General features: G+C 33.1%; 3 protein-coding genes across 5 annotated transcripts in view; 2 read left to right on the top strand and 1 right to left on the bottom strand.

Annotated features, from left to right (window-relative positions):
• Positions 1–21,830, bottom strand: part of LOC106663605 — a 167,761-nt gene that overhangs the window by 418 nt on the left and 145,513 nt on the right. The window contains exons 2-3 of one of the 2 annotated variants that reach the window (XR_002910248.1): positions 15,278–15,422; positions 11,817–12,435 (exon numbers count right to left, since the gene is read on the bottom strand). The exons of the other annotated variant lie outside the window; for it this stretch is intronic. The gene's annotated coding sequence lies outside the window, so the exon portion shown is untranslated. Of the gene's footprint in view, positions 1–11,816; positions 12,436–15,277; positions 15,423–21,830 lie in introns of those variants that run through there. 2 annotated transcript variants of the gene reach the window in all.
• LOC106663601 (probable RNA-binding protein 19) lies at positions 168–6,554 on the top strand. Its single transcript, XM_014388520.2, has 16 exons — positions 168–366; positions 428–632; positions 3,154–3,338; positions 3,402–3,578; positions 3,637–3,892; positions 3,957–4,026; positions 4,087–4,400; positions 4,738–4,880; positions 4,947–5,196; positions 5,260–5,388; positions 5,443–5,579; positions 5,637–5,839; positions 5,903–6,019; positions 6,076–6,181; positions 6,258–6,381; positions 6,445–6,554. The coding sequence occupies exons 1-16, from the start codon at positions 331–333 to the stop codon at positions 6,516–6,518; spliced, it is 2,526 nt and encodes an 841-aa protein (XP_014244006.1). The 5' UTR covers positions 168–330; the 3' UTR covers positions 6,519–6,554.
• Positions 9,442–21,830, top strand: part of LOC106663599 (serine-rich adhesin for platelets) — a 113,044-nt gene continuing 100,655 nt past the window's right edge. Inside the window, exon 1 of one of the 2 annotated variants that reach the window (XM_014388512.2) lies at positions 9,442–9,582. The gene's annotated coding sequence lies outside the window, so the exon portion shown is untranslated. The remainder of the gene's footprint in view (positions 9,583–21,830) is intronic. The other variant, XM_014388514.2, reaches the window with a different exon arrangement.

The raw sequence follows: 21,830 nt of genomic DNA on the forward strand, positions 1-21,830 counted from the left end.
TATCAAATGAATGTTATATAAAACGCGCCATTATGAGTTATTTGGTGTTATTCACATTGCACACAGACTATACAATGATCGTAATTATAATCAATCCCTTCGAAATTGAATAAACTAGCTTAAAAAATAATTAATTTTGCTTAGGAATGATCATAATCAATTATTGATGAATTGATATCAAAAACTGATAAAGGTCTGTGTTGAAGATAACCAACAAGAAGGTTGTGTTTAACGTAAAGTCCTCGTGGTTTTCAAGTGTCAACATTACCATAAATGCTTTTACATAATAAACTCTATTTTATCTTTTGACACAGACATATCTGACCGAACATGTCGAGGATAATCGTTAAAAACCTGCCTGATTTTGTAAGTACAGAATTTCATTTGCGTTGGACTCCGTTTATAGACTGTTGTACCCCATTTACAGGCTGACACGGCTCAAATCAAGCAGAAATTCCAAGAATTAGGTAGAGTGACGGACGTCCAGCTCAAGTACACGAAGTCCGGCAAGTTCAGGAAGTTTGGCTTCATCGGCTATGAAAACGAAGCGGATGCCAAAGCTGCGATCGAACACTTCAACAAGACCTACATCGGCACCTCGCAGATACAGGTGGAACTGTGCTCTGACTTGGGTAATTAATCTTATTATGATTGTTTTCTTTTTGTGTGTATTTAAAAAAAAAGCCCATTTGTATGAATGTTGGGTTCGAATAAAGGACCACTGGATTTGAACCTGGGACTTTATCATAAGCCTAGTACGCACTGAGATTCTTTAAATTGATTCATGTTGTGGGGCAGAGTTGGGCTGCGTAGATTCTTTGTTGCGATGCAGCCCCGACTCTGCTCCCCGACAAAGAACCATGTCCAGACCAAGATTCAGTTCACATTCATCAGTGCCTGTGAAAATTACGGAGGACGCTCTGTCAGGAATTTCCCTTGCTATTTTCTGCATTGTATGTAGTGAATCCAGTCGGAGGTGCATTAAAAAACGCCCAAAAAGATGGTGGGTTTGACAAATATTTCACGGCGGGAATTAGCACGGGAAAAATCTTTTGGACATGTTGAGATTAAATGATGGTGCAGGGTTCAGAAATTTTTTGAGGATGTCCCCGACCGATTTCGAAACCATTTTAATGAAAGTTGGAGGTCAAATTTCCAAGAAAGATACCAACTTTCGGGAATCTATCTCTCTGGCCAACAGATTAGCTGCCACTCTCCGGTTCCTAGCAAGTGGAGACTCGTATACAAGCCTCATGTACACCTTCAGGATTTCAAAACAATCAATACCAGATTTCGTTCTAGAAGTGTGCAAAACCATCATTCATCGTTTGAGAGAATACATCAAGGTAAGTAAAGAATTGCAAGCAAATAATCAAATATTTTTATGTTTGGAAATTATATTGCTGTAGGTAAGTAATAAAAGTGTAGATAAAAAGGTAAAAATATATAATATAATTATATTGTAATATAATGAAGCAAGAGCGCTTGTTCTGATTCACGTTCGCACTGGCAATTGTTGCGCAACATTGAGTCAAAGAATCCCACATCAGGTGGAATTCAAAAGAGTCCGAAAATGCTAGCGCGCAACACACCAGATTCATCGCAACAATGAGTCGGGGCAGCCCAGATTCAGGCTAGCACAGCCGAGACTTTCCGGAGATTCAAAGAGTCAACTCAAAGAATCCCAGTGCATACTAGTCCTTACTGTGACTGTTGCAGCCACCAACACCCCTTGTTTTTCCTTTAACATTGCTAATAAGCGTACAAACATCTATGAATTCAGTCTGTTTCTATGTTTCTAAAATATATTCTTTAACACTGTTAAGTAAGATTCTGGGAAGGATTATTGGCCTCTGTCTGGTGTTCTCCAGGGACCTCATTCGGGGCCAGTATTGTTTCTTATTTTTTTTCAATGATGTTGGATCAGTCATTAACAACTCTAGATTTTCTCTTTTAGCTGATGACCTGAAAATCTTTGGCCCAACTTCCTCATTTGAAAAATGAAAAAAAAAATAAAAATTTGAGCTTCATTAGAAGGCAGACGGAAGATTTGAAAAATGTACATGCCATAAAAATCCTCTACCAACTACTTGTTCGTTGTCATTTAGAGAATGCTTCATTCAGTCCATCCCTGTTTTTCTTTCTAATCCTAATTCATGAAAATATTTTGCTAGATGTCAAAGTTTTGCTTCATAAGTAAGAATATCTACATTAAGTTGGTAGAAGAATTTTTTTCTTTTTAACAAGGGTTCGCAACAGATGAGGTTATATCATTCCTTGGAGTGACAGTTTTTGAAAAAAAAATTCCATTTGTAAGTATGCCCAACGGTCCCTGCATTCGAACCCGGGATCTTTACCTTAAGTGATGAGCACTGTGTCTACGCCTAAACCATTGCAGTCACTGACACCCTCTTTCATTTTATATTGGAAGGCTATTATTCTAAAGCACAGAATGAAGCATCCTTTTTGCTTTTATTGATCTTCGGGGGAGGGGGGGACTTGTAAGATGGTCGGTCAGAGCCAACGCAAATGTCCATCACTCTGCATTGACTGAGCCAATTCTTGGTAAGAGATATTTTAAACAATGTGGGAAAATATTTGTTTAATAAGTCCTTTATTAACCTCAAAAGGAAATGACCTACATGAGTTCTAGATGTAGGTTTTATACATCTATTTTATACATGTTTCCTTTGTCCGGTAGCTGGAATCCTTTAAAGTTGGCCCCATTTTTCATTTAAGAATATTTACAAACACACACACTATCTCCAGGTCTATAAAAACTAAATGGAGTTCTAGATCTCTTTTCAATCATTTTCTTCACATTGAGTAACAAATATTTTTATTTACAAAACAACGTACAACAAATGTTTGTTATAATCTTTTACTAGGGGGCCGCAGTAGCCAAGAAAACAGCATGGTACACTCTCAGCTGTAGACCCCTTGGTAGTAGGTTCATTTCCCACCATCAACCTGGCCCTTTTTTTCACACTACCTCCCCCCCAACTGCATATATAATATATGAAGAAACAAACATGTACGTACTCTGGCTAATATGTGAGTTCATAAGACCATTAATTAAAAAAAAAAGTTTAGCTGATAATTGAAATACTTTTTTCTCTCTTATTAGGGTTGTTTATAAATTTGTTGTTTCAGGTGACACTAACAAGCCAAGAGCTTGGAGCAAATATGCAACAGAAAGTTCAACATTTAAGAAATTGAACCCAAATGAAAGTGCAAAAGAAAATCGTGCTAAGGAGGCCAAATTAAAGGAGAAGAAGGAGAAAAAGAAAAAAAAGGGGCCAATTCAAGATGAAGAGTTAGTCGAACAGCTTAAAAAAGTATGATTTAAAACATTTCATTTAATATTAAGGAAGTACTAACTTTTCTTTTCTTTTTTTTAGCACAAAGATGACCATGAGTTCATGCAATTCATGGAGCTTCATGGCAAAGTGGACAAATTGGTCGGAATCGATTCGGACGAGGAAGAAGAAAAGGAGGTAGAAGAGGGGAAGAAAGAAAATGTGGATGAAGAAGAGAGTAAAAAACTAGCTAATGACAAGGGGCTGTCAGATTTGGAGGTAAAATAAACATATTCTTTCATCATTGATACAATAATAAATCAATAAATCTCTGCAGTACTTGAAAGCAAAGATGAAAGGTACTGCTATCCTAACAGAACCTAAGCAGGAGAAAACAGAAGAAAAACCTAAATTTTTCACTTTGAAAATAAGTAACCTGCCGTACAAGGCAAAGAGAAAAGACATAGAAGAAATGTTACATTCAGTTCACATTGATTCATTAAGACTACCTAAACAAAAAGGAATTGCTTTTGTTGGGTTCAAGACGGAAAAACAGATGAAACAGGCTTTAATCTTCAACAAAACCTTTTTAAGTATGTTTATTCAATGCATATTTTTGTTCTTTTTTATTAACTTTTTATGTTGTTTTGATACTAGATGGTCATAGAATACAGATTACTGAGCACAAAAAGAATAAAGAAGAAGAGGTCTCTTCAGTTCCAAAGAAGTAAGTTTTGACAATTTTAATTATTTAAATTCGTGCTGTAATGAATTATATGTTTCTAAGATGGCAGAAACAGGAATCCGAAATGGACAGCGTAGAAAGCATCGCAGAATCAGGGAGGATTTTCGTTAGGAACCTTCCGTATACGGTTTCAGAAGACGATCTTCAAGCTGCTTTCGGAAAATTCGGCCAAATATCAGAGTTGGTCTATCCGGTTGATAGAACGACGAGGGAGCACAAGGGGTATGCACTCGTGACTTATTTATTTCCTCAAGATGCTGCCTCAGCTTTCGGGGAGTTGGACGGAAACGTCTTTCACGGCCGAATGCTTCATCTTCTCCCTGCAAAGTCCAAGGATGATATTGAAGAGGCTGAAGGTAATTTTTATGTACAATTATTCAGAAATCGTGAGATGCAGTCTGGAGTGATGTAGGTTTCAGAAAAACATTTTCTTTATCGTGCCGATGTTTCGATGTTTATTGAGATCATCTTCAGGGCCTGGGATTTACAAACAATGTTTGTAGGCACTGAAGATGATCTCAATAAAGATCGAAACGTTGGCACGATAAAGAAAATGTTTTTCTGAAACCTACATCACACCAGACCGCATCTCACGATTTCTGAATAATTATCGATTAACAGTCACTAATCACCACACATTTATGTACAATGTTCAATAAACACAATTAGCTAAAAATTTACAATAAATTGCAGATGAAAGTTCTAACTTTAAAAAGAAAAAGATGAAGAATTTAAAGAAGCAGTCTGGATTCTCTCACACCTGGAATTCCCTTTTTCTAGATATTAATGCAGTTGCTGATGTAATTGCTGAAAAGTACAATGCAACAAAGGAAGAAGTATGCTTTTCAATATGTTTCTGGTTTTAAAAATTTTTCCAGTTTTAATTTTACAATCTTGGTCAGGTTCTAACCGGTTCAAATGCGGCAGTAAGAATGGCTCTAGCTGAAACCCAGCTAGTTGCAGAGACAAAACAGTTTTTAGTCGATAACGGCGTTCAACTCGACTCTTTCAACCAGGAAGTTAAAAGTAGATCAAAAACAGTTATTCTAGTTAAAAATCTACCAGCCAAGACCACTGCATCTGAAATAAGGGAGTTATTCATTAAATACGGCGAGCTAGGACGAGTCATTCTTCCTCCAAGTGGAATAACTGGTTAATTATTTCATCATTTCTTTCACAAGAGAAACACAACAATTAAAATTTAATATTTTTCAGGCATTGTGGAGTTCCTTGAGCCATCAGAAGCAAAAATTGCTTTTAGAAAATTGGCCTATTCAAAATTTAAGCATCTGCCTCTTTATTTGGAATGGGCTCCTGAAGATTCTTTAAAAGTTAAAGTGAAAAGTTAGTATTTTAAAATATTTTCTTCTGTAAATTTTACTAAATTTTGTTTTCAAGATGAAAAAGACGAAAATGAAGACAGCAAAGTAAACGTTAAAAAAGAGGAAGATGAAGAAGAATTGATACCAGAAGAAGATACAGTTTTATTTGTTAAAAATCTAAATTTCGATGCGACGGAAGAAGATTTGAGAAAGGTATTTCCCTTTTTGCCCTTTTTAACAATTGGATTTATTTTTTTATTTTCTTTAAAGCATTTCGAGGAAGTCGGGAAACTCGCAAGTGTCACAGTGGCGAGAAAGAAAGATCCAAAAAAACCTGGAGCGACTTTATCAATGGGATATGGTTTCGTGCAATTTTACCACAAATCAGCATTGGACGAAGCGTTGAAAAGACTCCAAGGCACAACCCTCATGGGCCATCAGCTAGAATTAAAGCGTTCTAACCGCACTTTGAAGTACATACATCATTTTGTAAATAAATTTATTTAAAATAATCAATTTTATTGTATTTGTTTTAGAGATACGGAAACTGTCAAACGAAAATTTACAAATATGTCCAAACAAACTGGTACAAAGATTTTAGTAAGGAACATTCCTTTTCAAGCTACAACTGCAGAGATATCCGAGTTGTTCAAGTATTAAATTCCCTAATTTATAAACATTTTCATTGCTTAATTCGTTCAAATTTTAGAACATTTGGAGAACTTAAGTTTGTGAGGCTTCCAAAGAAACTAGTTGGTACCGGATCCCACAGAGGATTTGCGTTTGTTGAATTCATGACAAAACAAGATGCAAAGGTATATTTTTAAATATTTATTCTATATTCTAGAAACATTATTTTACATTACTTTATTAATTCTATTGACAAATTAGAGGGCGATGGAGTCATTGGGACAGAGTACTCACTTGCTTGGCAGGCGTCTTGTCCTTGAGTGGGCAGAGACAGAGGAAGACGTTAACCAATTGAGGATCAAGACAGCTAAGCACTTCCATCAAGGTTGGTTTTCAAAATTGTATATTTTTATAAATATCTAAAACTTAAATTTTTATCTTTCATCAGATTCAAATAAAAGGATGAAATTTGATAGTGCGGCAGGAAAAGAAAGAGATGAAGAGGCTGAAATGGAATTTTAGATTATATTTATTATTTAAGCATGTAAATAATTCAATTTGTACATATAACTTGTAAATATCAAATCAATTATGATTTATTAAATTTTAAATAAAAAATTTTAATTAAATAAAAAGACAAAACTAGTTCTACTTCTGTATAAATACCTACTGTGTACTGAAGAAGATGGTGAAATACCAAATGTGCTCAACAGACAGAATCAGTGAGACTAAGCAGACCAGGAAGATTGGGTATTAGACAAAATAATTAAAAAGGAAAAAGCAAGAAGAAATAAACTAAATATTTTAGAATACTTACTTCCTGTCCGACTGTAAAAAATTTATGTACAAAGTGCATAATTGATAAAATTACAACATAGACTTACCAATGAAGAGAGCGAAGCATATCTAATAGAAAATAAGCACACACATATTTTCTCCACTTCACGGAAAAACATTGAATCATGGATATGTAATCTTATACTAATACCCCCTACCTAGCCTTCACCTACTATATATAAGCTAACTAACTAACCTAACTTGTCCCTACTATATACTGGAGGGCTAAAACTAACCAAACCTAACCTATCCCTACTTTATACAGGAGGGCTAACCCTAATCTTATCTAACCTAACCTAACCCATCCCTACTATAAACCGAAAAGTTAAACCTAACCCTACCCAACTATATACAAAAGGGCTAAAACTAAACTAAATTATACTCTAATATATACTGAGAGTTAACCCTAATCCATCCTTTTTAAACTGCTCAAAAATGAATAGGGATATTTGTAATTTATTCTTATTCTATAAATTTTGATTAAATTAACTGATATATATTCTTATTAGTTGGATAAAACAAAATAGGAAAATACAAACAAAACTGTTAATCCTCCTTTTAATAATGGATTTACTTAATAATAGTAAACTTGAAGATTACTTATTGTCTAAACAAACACTTTTTCTCGTATTTTCACCATTTTAATCCATTTTATTCTCTTTAACCATGGAGAGACATCATCTTTAACTAGAAGTTTGCAATATTATTGTGAGAATGAGTTATTGAGGTCACTGGCAAGTGGGTATCGCAGAGGCAGTTAGTGTTTCTCATAGCATGGTCTCCCACCTTTTAGCCCAATTCCGAGAGACTTGATGTGCCAATTATGGTAGTGGATCTCAGCGCATTATGATGCTAAGGGAGGACAGGAATATTGCCATTGCCGCAAGACGGAACCCTTTCCATAGTGCCTGCCAAATGAAGTACAAAATGTTTTGGCCAAGCCTTTGCCAACATAAACAATACGCAATTGTTTGTGGGGAGTTGGCCTCACATGAAATGCCCCTTTGAGATGACCTGCAGCAATAGCCCGCCACCAGCAACTCAGAAGAATATGGTGCAGCAAGCGCCTAGAAGAGAACACCAATTGGAATGGATTATGTTTACTGATGAGCCATGTTTCTGTCTGTATAGAGATAGCAGGCTCCAAAGAGTCTACCGAGAACAGGGAATATGTACAATGCCTCAGTTCATACTCCTTCAGTGCAGTTTGGAGGAGACGGTGAATGGTCTCGGCTGGAATTTACACTGGAGGTTGAACTTGTCCTTGATGTCCAAGAAATTATCTAGGAATACATGAGGCAATTCCTCAAACCAGGGAACTCATTGGCAGGGCTTTTCAATTTCTGCATGACAATGCTAGACCTCATCGCAGAAGTTTTTCATAAATGTTTAGAAAACCTGGAAATGTCCTAGCTGCCCCTTCCCCCAGCGAGGTAGTCTTGACCCCTTGGGGCTGAGGTGCCTCTACACCAACACTGCGGCAGTAACACCCTTCTGTCATATAAGGAGGTGCGTCAGCTCTCATCTTGAGAATCAAAACATCCAATAAGGCCAAAAAGGCTAGGTGCGAAGATCCTCATTGTCCTTTTTAGGACGACTGAGTATACGGGAAAGCAATGCTCGTTTATACATAATTAATTGTTTAAAAAATTATTGTGTCCAATAAACAAAATTATGAAATTAGAATCTTTTATTTTGCTATTTTTAAAAATCCCTTAATTAAATTTTCCTTCAATAAAAACATATTAATTTCTAATAAATTTTAATGCAATTTATAATAAAAATAAAATAAACATCCTAGGGAAACTAAACTACAAAATTGGCAATATCCCTGTTCATTTTTGAGCAGTTTATATACAGGAGAGCTAACCCTAACTATACCCCAGCCACAACTAACCAAACCTAACCTAATTTTAAATGCAACGTGCCTTTTTAAACATCTTGAAAAATTATGCAAACTTTTTAAATTATTTGTTTCATTAGCAGTAAGTGAATTAGTGCAGTTATCTCACTGTAAAAATTATTGATTTTTAAATCAGTTTAACTTAACCTATTTTTGTGGTGCAAGACCCTACATTTCTCTAAACAACTAGATAAGTGAATACCAAAATTTAAAGATAACATTTAAAAAACATATTACTTCATTGAATCCGATGAAATGTCAGCTCATTGAACAAAAAATTACTACAAAAATTTAATTTGTACTAAAGGTCTAAACTTTAAAATCACTCTAAGTGAAATGTATTTCATATTTGCTTCAAATTACATGTATAGCTACATATTTGCCGGACATTTACAGGGAATAGTGTGTAATTTAGATTTAAGAACACTCGTTTGCTGCTTATAAATTTAGCTTTACGTCGTTATATGACCTGGGATTAATAGTGTTCAGTGTTATAATTTAAGTATATTCCTTCTTTAATTTAGCAATTTTGATTTTGGACTATTGTTTGTTTAAATTTACAAACTGTAACACTATATTTGAATCGGTTAAAACGCGATTTTAATCAATTTTCTCCTCTCTGGACGTCAATTTGTCCACACTACGATTCGAAGCTCGCGAAAACAACGGCCCGGGGGGCTTGGACGAAGGTGAAAAGTGAGTTTGGTGTCCATGGTGGGAGTCTTGGAGCGGTACTCCTCAAGATCTTTCAGTCTCTAAGTGGAAAGTGTTCTGTTATGACATACCGCAACCATTCCGACTATTAACTGACATCGTCGCCCGTTCACGTCTTCACAACAGGCAAAGGTGAGCCTGACAATACTTTCAGAATTATACCAATTCAAGCAATCTCTGATTTTTATTAAAATAATTAAGTTTTTAATGTCGACGCAATAAGATAAACATGATTCGATTATCTATTGATTTTAAAAATATCCCAAGTCAATCTTAATATTCAATAGAACTTAGACTTACACAAAATCTTCTATTTTTCTTTCTTCGTTTCTGATGTCCTTTTATTGCCTTCTTTATGGTTTGTTTAATTTGTGTTATTTTCTGGTCTTTACTTAAAGGTGTTTTCTATGTTTGTTCATTCGAAATTTTTTAAAGAAAATGTATAAATGTAGCAAAATTTATATTTCTTTTCTCGTTTCTCAGAATAAAAATATACGACGGCAAATATAATTTTATGGCCGTACGATCTTTTACAGAATGAAAGCTCATATTGAATACTAAGTCTAGATGTCTTTAAAAAATTTTCCAAGTGAAAACTTTCGTTTGAACTTTTTGGTGGATTCAAAAGATTTTCAACTGGGAATCCTTGCTATTTTTCGTTATTTAATCTTCGGTTTATTTAATTTTTAATTGTGGTCAGCTAGTCTTTGGCCTGATCATCCAGGTTCAGCGAGTACAGGCGGATCCAGGATGATCGAAAGATATCGGTGAGGTTCAGCCCTTTGGCGCATGTATCCAGTCCATCACATAAAATGCAATTAGTTCAAAAAAATTACTCAATTTTCAAGTAAACATCCTCTCTACTGTCTATGCTAGTTAGGAGTTATCAGACTACACACATAAAAAACAAAATATTTCTTTAAAATGTCTACAAACCTCTTCGACTTGGCAAGGGCACTTGTAAATTTTAAAAAATTCTAATCTAAATGGCCCGGCAAAAGACTGTTAAATAAAAAACATTATATATTTACTGTATAATACAAATTTATCATTTTTTATATTAATAATATAAAATATATTCATAAACATTTTGAACTTTAGATCATGTTTTTTTGACTGGTAAAAATTTAGCGGTTAATACGGCTAAAATATTACGTTTTTAAAATGCTTAGATCTTTTAGAGTATTTAATTATATCTCGTCCCTTACACATCATCTTCAGGGTGGCACTATTTTTTTAAATTGAAATAAAAATGTACTCTTTTGGATTTTTTTAAACAGAAATCAATCTTTTAATTACATTTTGCATCAAATTAACGGGCAACTCTCGTCACGAACGACTAAACTTACATAACTGTTAATAAATAAATATACTAAAAATTAATTATTACTTTCGATACGTTTAATTAATTAGAACCTACAGATCCATAGAGAACATTCGGAAAAATGCGTGAAAAATTACATAAAATCACTTCCATGTTGGAAAATGCCAAAGTTAATTACGAGGGATATCCATAAGTAGATAATTATTTTACTTAATTAATTAGTTAATAAGTAACAAAACAATTAGTTTATTAATAAACTATTTTAGAGGGGCGTCGGTGGCCGCAACGGTTTAGGCGTTGACACGGCGCTCATCACTGTAAGGTAAAGGTCCCGGGTTCGAATCCAGCGACCCTGCGTACGAACCCCACATACATTCAAATGGGCTTTTTTTTCAAAAACACCGGCACCCTGAGGGTTTATACGACCTCTGATGTTGCGAACCCTCGTAAAAATAAATAAATAAAAAATAAACCATTTTCATTTCGTAATCTATTGTATAACCGCTATGATTGTTTACGCACCTTTGTTGTAAATTCTGTATCCACTTTTGTTTGTTCTGTTAAGAAATAAATAAGTCAACGTTAGTTATGATTGTTGGATTTTTTCGGTGAAACTTTATTGTTTATTGATTGAGTGTATTTGACGGTCGCACAGCGAAAGCAAACGAATGTTATACAATTATTTTATTTCTTTCAAATGACCATGGACATACTGGACCTTGTAAAAAAATTAATTTATTTCGAACGAATCTTATACATGATCGTTTATAATTTCAAAAAAATAATTTATCCTTTTCCGCTCCTCTTGGAACTAATATAGAAGAAAGTTTCCGACCTGTCCACTCCGAGTGATTAGAGTAAGTTTATGGAATACGTAATAGGATAAATGTTTATCATCCCCATTAGTACTTTCACCTAATCGGTAATTTTTCGAGTCGTCGGATGAGACAGCTTTTCGTTGTGCATTATCAATGGTTTAAAAAATGTAATAAAATAAATTAATGGATGTTGAGTTTATAAATAATTGTAGGTACAAAACAGCCCGATGTTTCAGGTTGGAAAATAGACATCTAGCCAAATGAAATTACCTCTAAAGGATTATGAATATAGAAATATTAAAATTTTAAATAAGACCAAAAGTAAATATTTATTCAACAACAGCCCACAAAAGACATCACTTGATTTACAAACTTTTATCTATTTTATATTGATCAAATACAAACGCCATTATTCTAATATTGAAAGTTTACAAAATTTATACCTAATTTACAATTCGAAACATATACACGTTTTAATGACACCAAAAAGGTTTTCTTTAATAATCATGGGTTGGATGAACACCATATGATGCTGTTAAACAAAACATAAGTTTTTAATTAAAAACTAGTATACAATTTTTGTGTTTTTTATCGTAGTTTTCAATCAATTGAATTGTACGAATCAATTAACTTCAATTTTGATCAAATCAGGGTCACAGAGAACAGGTTTCTTCTTTCAAGACTTTTATCACAATCATATTTTTGTTATTAATCCTCGATCTACATCATAATAAATAGTTTTGAATATCCACACACCACAATCAGCTTTTGGAGACATCACAAATTGTTGTTTTTTTTTTACAACACTTACCAGTAATCACAGGAAAATTAGGTTTATGTTACCTGAAAAAAGGCCAAATTTTCTTAGTTATCTTGAATTTTTCTTAAATTGTGCAGGCAGCAAGTTTTACGTACTACACTATATATTTTTACGAATTAAAAATGGAAAAAAGTATTCATAGTGTTCACATATAGTGTCTCACATTCCAAAGGTATATTTCAATTATATTGAGAACAATTTATCAGCTTTGATAATAAATTAATTAAATGGCCAGTCCCAAACGAAAATATCGTCTATTATCCCTACGAAAGATTTACATTCAATATATTTTCTCCCAAGCACAATAGATTTATACAATTTGACACCTACGTAACTAACCTTTTTAAACTTTACATAATTCTTAACAGTGAATGCTTTCACCTGTTATGGATTAACATAAAATAGATTGATTAGACTGTTAGATGAAAAGTCTTTTTAATGACAGCATTAAGTTTAACAGTTAATTGTATTTTTCCCTCCATTCCGTATTTTGGGTAACACTGGGGGCAACACTGATTCCGGAAAGGGAGGTTGTGTAGTTTAACGCGTTAAAATTCTTTCCAAGAGCGTTAAAAACCTTTTTTAGATTTTAGAATAATGACTATAAAAAATCCATTTTGTCTCCCATAGGATATTTTGATCGAAAATTTGCTTATGTACATTTCATCGTCATATTTTTTAAACCTATAATAGCTTAAAGTTCGGCAAATATTTGATTGGGGTATCCATTTGTACAATTTTATTTTTTACCTCCAAGTTTTAGTAATGAAAACCGATATTGACAAAATATTTCAGTGAATGTTTGAGAATCACCTAATTCCAGGCAATTTGGACAAAATTACGAATAAAAATTTCTATCAAAACCAGCAAACGAACCAAGAAAAAAAGAAACTTCATACAGGCCGTTATGCTGTCCGCAAATCATTGTAAAATTGAAAAGCTTATCCTTTCAAGATATTTTAATATCCAAAATTTTATAATAGAGCTGCAGCTATCAAACAGGCAGTATCTATACCACAGTTTTTATATATATTATATATATTTACATATTGTGTATTTTATTAATTATCAATAATTTGTTTAGGTCAAAAAATTTGGATGATTTAACACTAAGAGTTTTTATAGTCGTGTATTTTAAATTACAAAAACAATTCAATGTATTAAGTAAAAAATGTTACTTTACGGAATCAGTGTTGCCTCCAGTGTTGCCTAAACATGGGTTGGTGGGAAAAAAACGGTGTTGGGAATGTTAATAGAACAAACGGCACATATTCAAAATTGGATACCAATACGAATGTTGGAAAGAAAGTTAATGATCTTAGTTTTGTTCATCAAAACGACTTACTTGCCGTTAAGTCGCAGATATTGGGAAAATCATTAGATATGGGAGAATCCGGAAAATACTGGCTCATCTGTGATTTACATTTGCATTTATCGGTATGAAGCCGAGTGGAAATCGCAACGGGTACAATCAGTCTCGATCTATGATATTGAAGGCCAATAAACCGGTCGTTGAAATATGCAATTATGGACAAAGGCGCCGGAAGGTAACGGTGAAAGACATATAACTTGCGCAACAATTTTCCATTACGCAAATGGGTGGTTCATCTTCCATTCCAAACCATTCACACGTCCCTCCTTACGAAATATGAGGAACTTACGCACGTAGAAGACTCGTTTCCAAAACCAAATTTGTCCAATAGAGCTTCCGAGGGATCTCCTTCAAATGGGGACAGTACAAATGAAATTTAAAAAACAACGAATATTCTTCGGACGCTTTTCTAAAACCCTGTAATAAGCTTCTGTTAATAAGCTAGTTTCTAATTCCCATCTGAGTACTTAGAGAGTGGTCGGCTTCGGAAAGTTTTTTTTTTACCACGCAATGAACAGATCGGTTAAAAAGTAAATAGCCATTTTAATGTTTAAAGAATCTACAGACCAGTTAACTAAAATAATCATTTGCTAAAAGAAAGAAACTTTAAACGTCCAAAATTGAGTTTATTTCACAATTTTTCACATCTATATGAAAACTTGTTTAATATATACAAATTTAACATTTATAAAGTTTATAAACGAGTAATTTACTCCTATAAAATAAATAGTGTAATTACAAATACATTTGTTTAGTAATATGCAAAGTAATTAAGAAGATTAATCCTTGTGTAAGGTATTGGTTGAATAAAAAAGTCAGTGTCACGAGCGGGATTCGAACCCACGACCTTCGGCTAAATATGCCGCTGCTCTACCACTTGAGCTATCGTGACTTCGATCCACTCGTATCTCAACCAATACCTTACATAAATTCACTAGTTTTCGTGGTCCGCTTGGCCAATTAATATCATTCAATTAATTAAGGTTTTTAGTTGAGATAAAAAAGTCAGTGTCACGAGCGGGATTCGAACCCACGATCTTCGGCTAAATACGCCGCTACTCTACCACTTGAGCTACCGTGACTTCGATCCACTCGGGCAGCAACTTCCCATCTCAACCACGCCTTTTGGATTTGCCATCCTTTTTGCCATTTTTCAAATGTCGTGTAATCTATTTGATTCTCGGCCACCTTACATAAAGATTAATTAATTGAAGAATATTATTATGACCACGAAATCTAATGGATGTAATTAAGCAGATTATTGTGGATCAGTGTGTTGTTTAGCTAAATTTCCGTTCTGTATGGTTTTTGATTATGTGTAGTTCAAAAGTTCAAGTTTTTGACAATGATTTCCAATCTAATCCAAAAATGTTTAATTACATTTAAACCAATATTTTTATGATTCAATAAGCGCATGCTTATGGTAATAGCACTCCTATAGTCCTAACTTTTTAAAATTAAATTATGTAGACTATAATGATAAATTGCTTTACCTGTTAGGGTTTTTCGCCTCAACGGAACTTGTTTGTGTGTCATCCTCAATGTCTCTAATTGTTCTTTCAGTACAGTCAACAGGTTGTTTTGAGCGAGTTCTCGAACATGTTTCAAGGTTGGCACATCTCACTTATTTTTAGAGCACTGTCAAGAAACGAAAAGTCCGGTTAGATGATTCAAAAGGAGAGAAAGAGGAAGACTGTAAAAGTAAAACCTTGATCCAGACCCCGACCTCCTCCGGCCAGAGGCCAAACACGCTCATCATCCCGATTGCTCCGCGCTTCGACCCAGGTCGAGAACGATTGCTTTTGGACGCCTCTCAAAAATTATTCGAAGAATTGAATAATTCGACATTCCTTAAAAGAAATTTCGAAAGAAGAAACTGACCGTTTGACCCCAAGGCCTCGAGCACGAAGACAGATAAAAATTTATGTTGTACTGGGGAAGATTTCTTAAAGATTAACTGTTCACCTTCATCGTTGATTCATTTACAAAACGGGCTGCGTCCTTAGCCTCTTGCTTTCGTATTTTTTAATGGCCTTCCTGATGCTCTAGATTTCGTAATTTTCTGCTCTAATATATTAATTGAAATCTATTCTGAAGATTTTTCGGTATTAATTATTTATATTATATATATATTTGATTATTTTGTATTATTATTATTATTTTATTTTTTATTATATATATTTTTTTGATTATTCTGAAGATTATTGCGGTCTGGTGTGACGTAGGTTTTAGAAAAACATTTTCTTTATCGTGCCAACGTTTCGATCTTTGTTGAGATCATCTTCAGGGCCTGGGATTTATAAACATTGTTTATATTTTATAAATACATGTAGCATGTTAAAAAATGAATTTATACAATGCTAGAAATTTTAGATAAAAAAAAATTGAATTTATACAATGCTAGAAAATTTTAGATTCAATCAAAGTATCTGTTTTCCGTGTAGATGTGTCATCCTTGTCTGTCGTGTTGAGAGTGCACTCTTTTTTTAAATCTAAAATTTCCTAGCATTGTATAAATTCATTTTTTTGAATCTAAAATTTTCTACCAATGTATATATATTCATTTGTTGATCTCAATTTTCCAGCATTTATAAATTCATTTTTTTACCTAAATTTTCTGGCATTGTATAAATTCATTTTTTTGATCTAAAATTTTCTAGCATTGTATAAATTCAATTTTTTTAATCTAAAATATTCTAGCATTGTATAAATTCATTTTTTATCTCAATTTTCCAGCATTGTATAAATTATTTTTTTTAATCTAAAATTTTCTAACGTATAAATTATTTTTTATCTAAAATTTTCTAGCATTGTATAAATTCATTTTTTTAATCTAAAATTTTCTAGCATATAAATTCATTTTTTTAATCTAAAATTTTCTACCAATGTATATATTCATTTTTTTAATCTAAATTTTCTGGCATTGTATAAATTCATTTTTTTTATCTAAAATTTTCTAGCATTGTATAAATTCATTTTTTTATCTAAAATTTTCTAGCATTGTATAAATTCATTTTTTTTATCTAAAATTTTCTAGCATTGTATAAATTCAATTTTTTTAATCTAAAATATTCTAGCCTTGTATAAATTCATTTTTTATCTCAATTTCCCAGCATTGTATAAATTCTTTTTTTTTATCTAAAATTTTCTAGCATTGTATAAATTCTTTTTTACCTAAAATTTTCTAGCATTTTATTAATTCAATTTTTTATCTAAAATTTTTAGCATTGTATAAATTCATTTTTTTAATCTAAAATTTTCTAGCATTGTATAAATTCATTTTTTTAATCTAAAATTTTCTAGCATTGTATAAATTCATTTTTTTAATCTAAAATTTTCTAGCATTGTAGAGTGCCTTGTGAGTTGAACACTCAACACGACACACAAGAATGGATCATGTTCACAGAAAACAAACACTTTGAGCCCTGAAGATGATCTCAATAAAGATTGAAACGTTGGTACGATAAAGAAAATGTTTTTCTAAAACATACGTCACACCAGACAGCATCTCACGATTTCTGAATAATCATTAACGAAGGTCACTGAACACTGCACATTTCTATTCTGAAGATCATTCTGGCCAGTTCTCCATTTATATTTTAAAAAATTATTGCTCTCATTAGAATCAATGAATTTAAATAAATCAATAATCATAGTTTTTCGTAGTGGACGCAGGACGGGGAATAGGCAGATCTAGTTCTTTTGGGGCAGACGGTCAGTTTGTTAATATCAGCGTTTTTTTTATTATTCTAAAATTATTTCATCTTCTTAATTTTTTACTCAATTACAAACTCTGCTTAAGATCCTTAGAGACATCAAGTAACATTTTATTCTTAAACGCTTTAAAGCTCCATCATATTTAATCCGGACAATCACGACGACAGACCAAAAATTACGGCAGTTGGAGTAATTATTAGCAAGTAATGCTGTTAGTTCTCTAGCCCAACAACCCTGAAGAACGGTTCTCTAAATCCTCGGCTTTTGAATCATACATTCGTTCCAGGCATTTTGAAAATTGCACCAAATTAGATCCAAAAAATTTCGCCCTTACAAGGAACTCAAACATTCATACGCATTTTTGACTTAATCAATAATAATCTACAGTTGTCTTCTAATAATTTATGATAGTTCTTCAAACTTAGGTGCGATCTTATCTAACAGAGATGATTCTGTAGAGAGCGGCTTATTGTGTAACACCTGCGCGAGAGAGGACTGGATGCCCTATTATTTCACAGTTTCGGGTTATTTTTTGGGGGTAGGTGAATTAGGAATTTTAAGAGCGTATTGGATCGCAAAACAAGATTGTTCAGTCCTTGTCAGTTTTGCATGGTTTTCACTGGAATACCGCGGTTTAATTTTGAATTTTATACCGGAAAGCGCTAGTAGTTTTTGATTTACTTTAAATATTTTCAATGTATATATGTTATATTCGAGTGAATTCCCCCTGCTACCATCTTCAGAAGAGTTGTAATCAATGCAGAATTTTTTTAAAACTTAAATCGCAAAGAATGATTGTGTGTTACATTAGATCAGGATTTTTCGATCTTTTTTCTATGCAACAAATGTTGAAATGGTTGATATCATGATTTTATTTTAGTCGAGACTTTCTTAACGGAATCTTTTGTCTTTAGTGAAACCCAGAACCCGACATTCTAAAATTTTCCCTATCCTTGGATTATGAGGAAACGTATAGTTCGTTAAAAAGATTTAATCATCAAGTTCATTAAAGCTTATTTCTTATTTGCTTTTTATATTTGCTTGCACCTATCCAAGTGATTTGTTTAATCCTGTGTGAATAACTTGATTCATTTTGCAATATTGCTTCTTTTTTATGGAGTTTAAAAGTTTACAGATTTCTGGTCCTTCTGGTGTTGCTTAAATACCTTGCCTAATTTATGAGCGGATTTCCCGTTGTCCCGTTCATCCTGAGACACAGATCAGATTCAATTCCTTCCTTATGCCAAGCATTTAACAAATCAGATCCATTTTGACTGACTATCCTGGAGTGTTAGTTCACCAAGTATGAGTAACTTGATCAATTCTGCAATAGCTACTTTTTTGTGGTAGTTTGAAATTGTACAGATTTCTGGTCCTCCTGGTGTTGATTAAAGATAATTAATTATTAATTTCTCTTGCCTAGTTTCTCAACATAATTCTTATGTTCTGTACGTCCTGGGGCACAGATCAGATTCAATTCCTTCCTTATGCCAAGCATTTAAAAATCAGATCCATTTTGACTGACTATCCTGGAGTGTTGTTTCACCAAGTATGAGTAACTTCATCAATTCTGCAATAGCTACTTTTTTATGGCAGTTTGAAATTGTACAGATTTCTGGCCCTCCTTGTGTTGATTAAAGATTTCCTTTGCCTAGTTTTTCAGCATAATTCTTCATGCTCTGTACGTCCTGGGACGCAGAACAGATTCAATTATTTCCTGATGCCAAGTACTTAACAAATCGGAACCATTAATCTCTACTAGGTATATTAGAGACTTTTTTTTACCTGCATCCATCCTAGAGATTTGTTTCACCGAGTACGACTAACTTGATTCATTTTACAATATTGCTTATTTTTTATGGAGTTTGAAATTTTACAGATTTCTGGTCCTACTGGAGTTGCTTAAAAACTTCCATTGCCTAGTTTATCAGCATATTTCTCGTTGTCGCGTTCGTCCTGGGACCATCAGATTCATCCTGGAGTGTTGTTTCACCAAGTATGAATAACTTGATTAATCCCTGTTAATGGCAGTTTGAATTTTAATAGAAATTTTTTAAATGAATAGAAGAATATTAATAAATATGTCCTAGTGGTGTTGCTTAGGACCAACCTTGTATATTCTAACAGCACCATTTTCGGTTGTATTCTGGGACCCAAACCAAAGTCAATTTTCCCTTATTCCTATTTCCCCCAATACTGTACAGTTTTGCAAACTGTCAACGGTTGAACTGATTTCATAGCAACGAAAATTCCAAATTGGTAGACAAAATAAAAAGCTATATGGATCAGCAAGTTTGTACATTAAGAAAACGTGTAAAGGATTGAGCGGAGTTTTACAAATTCAACGAAAACGTTTAAGCCCTCAGATGCCAAATGTAATATTTTTCATGTGAATCTAAAAGATTTATCGTATTTTATTACCCAAGATTGTGGGAGCTAAAAAATTTGCTTCACTTTTTATCTGAAATGAGTTTTTAAAACTCTCTTTTTTCAAGTTGTCCTTAATTAGCTAATTAGTTGTTTTATTGTGCCATGATGTTGCTTCTGACTGGTTGCATCATCTGGCTTGAATCAGCAGATCAAACCCAACAAAAATCATGACATCGACTGTAATTATCCTTGTACATTAAGGGATTTGCAAAACAAAATTTCTTCATCTGGTTCGTGTTTACTTCATTTTATCTTCAATCTACATTATTACACCTAGTTTTGTAAACAAGTTATTCAAACTTTCTGATTCTATTTTATCATTTGAAACGGCATTACATTAAAATATGTAATGATGGTTTTTAAAGGGTAAAGAGTCGTCAGTTGGCCTTGGGATTGTAAAATAAGGATTTTTTAAAATTTAATACAGGTGGTGTGTTGCTTCATGCTTTCATGACCTTATCCTCTCATTATATTTCTACTATAAAACTGTGAAATATGACTTTAAATCATGATGGCAAACTTCCTGTCCAATCAGCAGTTTTTAAAATTAAATTTGATTTAAATAAGGATGGGAATTACAATATGGAAATAATTTTACAATGTTTATAAGCATTTAAGCACGAGGCGTCAAAGTTTGAACGGTTTTTCCCTTAAAACGAGCTCTGCGTGATAAATCGGTCATCGTCAGGCCGAAAACTGGAAGGTTCATTAGAAATTCCGGTCGCGGCCCATTCCTGGGACTTTCGTTTTTCGCAAGCCCCCCGAGCTTTGCAACACAGCTGCTCCGGCAAGGATGAAATCCGGGCTGGGAGACTTTCCTTAGATCTTTCGACTCGAAGATCCGGGGGCCGAAAGAGGTATTCGCGAGGATGTGCAAAAATTTTGGCGCTCCTCCAGGAAAGCCCACACAGGGCGTAAAGACTGAATTCGAACCCGTTTCTAGATTTAAAACACCCGAAGGGACAAAATTGACCCGGCTCGAAAACATCTGATAAGAACGACTCGTTTGGTAATTAAATAAATTAGTCCGATAATCAGATATTAATGGGTGGTAAGCAAAAATAACCGTGAGAATAAAAATAAGCCAACCAAGGGCGTTCGAACTTCTGCTAAATGATAAATACTGTAATAAACACAATTAGATTAATTTACTGATTTAATTAATTCTATTTAAAAAAATGCAATAATAAAGTTGATAATTATTTTAAAACATTATCTTAGATGTTTGGTTCGATGTTAGCTTTAGATAAACAAGATTTATTTTGTGTATTATCTAACCCTTTGAAAAGCAATATTTATTCAATAATACATAAAATAAATAATTTCATTAGTTAGCAGTTTCAAGGTAGTTTTCCAAGCTCAAGTCAATGTTTTATCCCGACCTAGGGGAAAACACGTATTTAAAATATTAATTATGTTATCTATAATTATGAAAACTCGAAGCGAAATGTTAAATTTAAATTTTTCTAGAGGAGAGAAATGTGTTCTCGCTTCAATTAGTTAACAGGTGGAACAGTTTTTCATTTTGTATGTATCTGCCCAATTTTGAGGACTACAGAAAAACTTTTTTACATGCATTCGAATTAAATTGGAATACATTTCTTGAATATTTAAATCAATAAATCAATTGACGCAAGAATTTAATTATTAAATTAATATATTCAACTATTTATTTATTCATATGTTTGAAGTTACAATTTGTAATTGTAACTATTTATTCTTGTGTTTTACTGTTTGAATCTTTAACTTGTGTTGTGTGGGTATTGTTAATGGTATTCAAAGTATATTTACTTTGTGAATGTTAAATTGAGTACTGCATATAATATTTATATATTTATTAATAGTTGTTATAAGGTATAAATGGGTTATGGACATTTATTAAGCCAATTATGCGGTACA

This window comes from Cimex lectularius, unplaced genomic scaffold (assembly GCF_000648675.2).
Source record: "Cimex lectularius strain Harlan isolate CLEC.00 unplaced genomic scaffold, Clec_2.1 scaffold89, whole genome shotgun sequence".
NCBI classification, from domain to species: Eukaryota; Metazoa; Arthropoda; class Insecta; order Hemiptera; family Cimicidae; genus Cimex; species Cimex lectularius.

Excerpts from the sequence above, each read along its gene's own strand:
- LOC106663601 (XM_014388520.2), top strand. The coding sequence starts at position 331 with ATGTCGAGGATAATCGTTAAAAACCTGCCTGATTTT. Across the intron at positions 4,027-4,086 it reads GTCTCTTCAGTTCCAAAGAA|ATGGCAGAAACAGGAATCCG; the intron begins GTAAGTTTTGAC and ends TATGTTTCTAAG. Across the intron at positions 6,382-6,444 it reads AGCTAAGCACTTCCATCAAG|ATTCAAATAAAAGGATGAAA; the intron begins GTTGGTTTTCAA and ends ATCTTTCATCAG.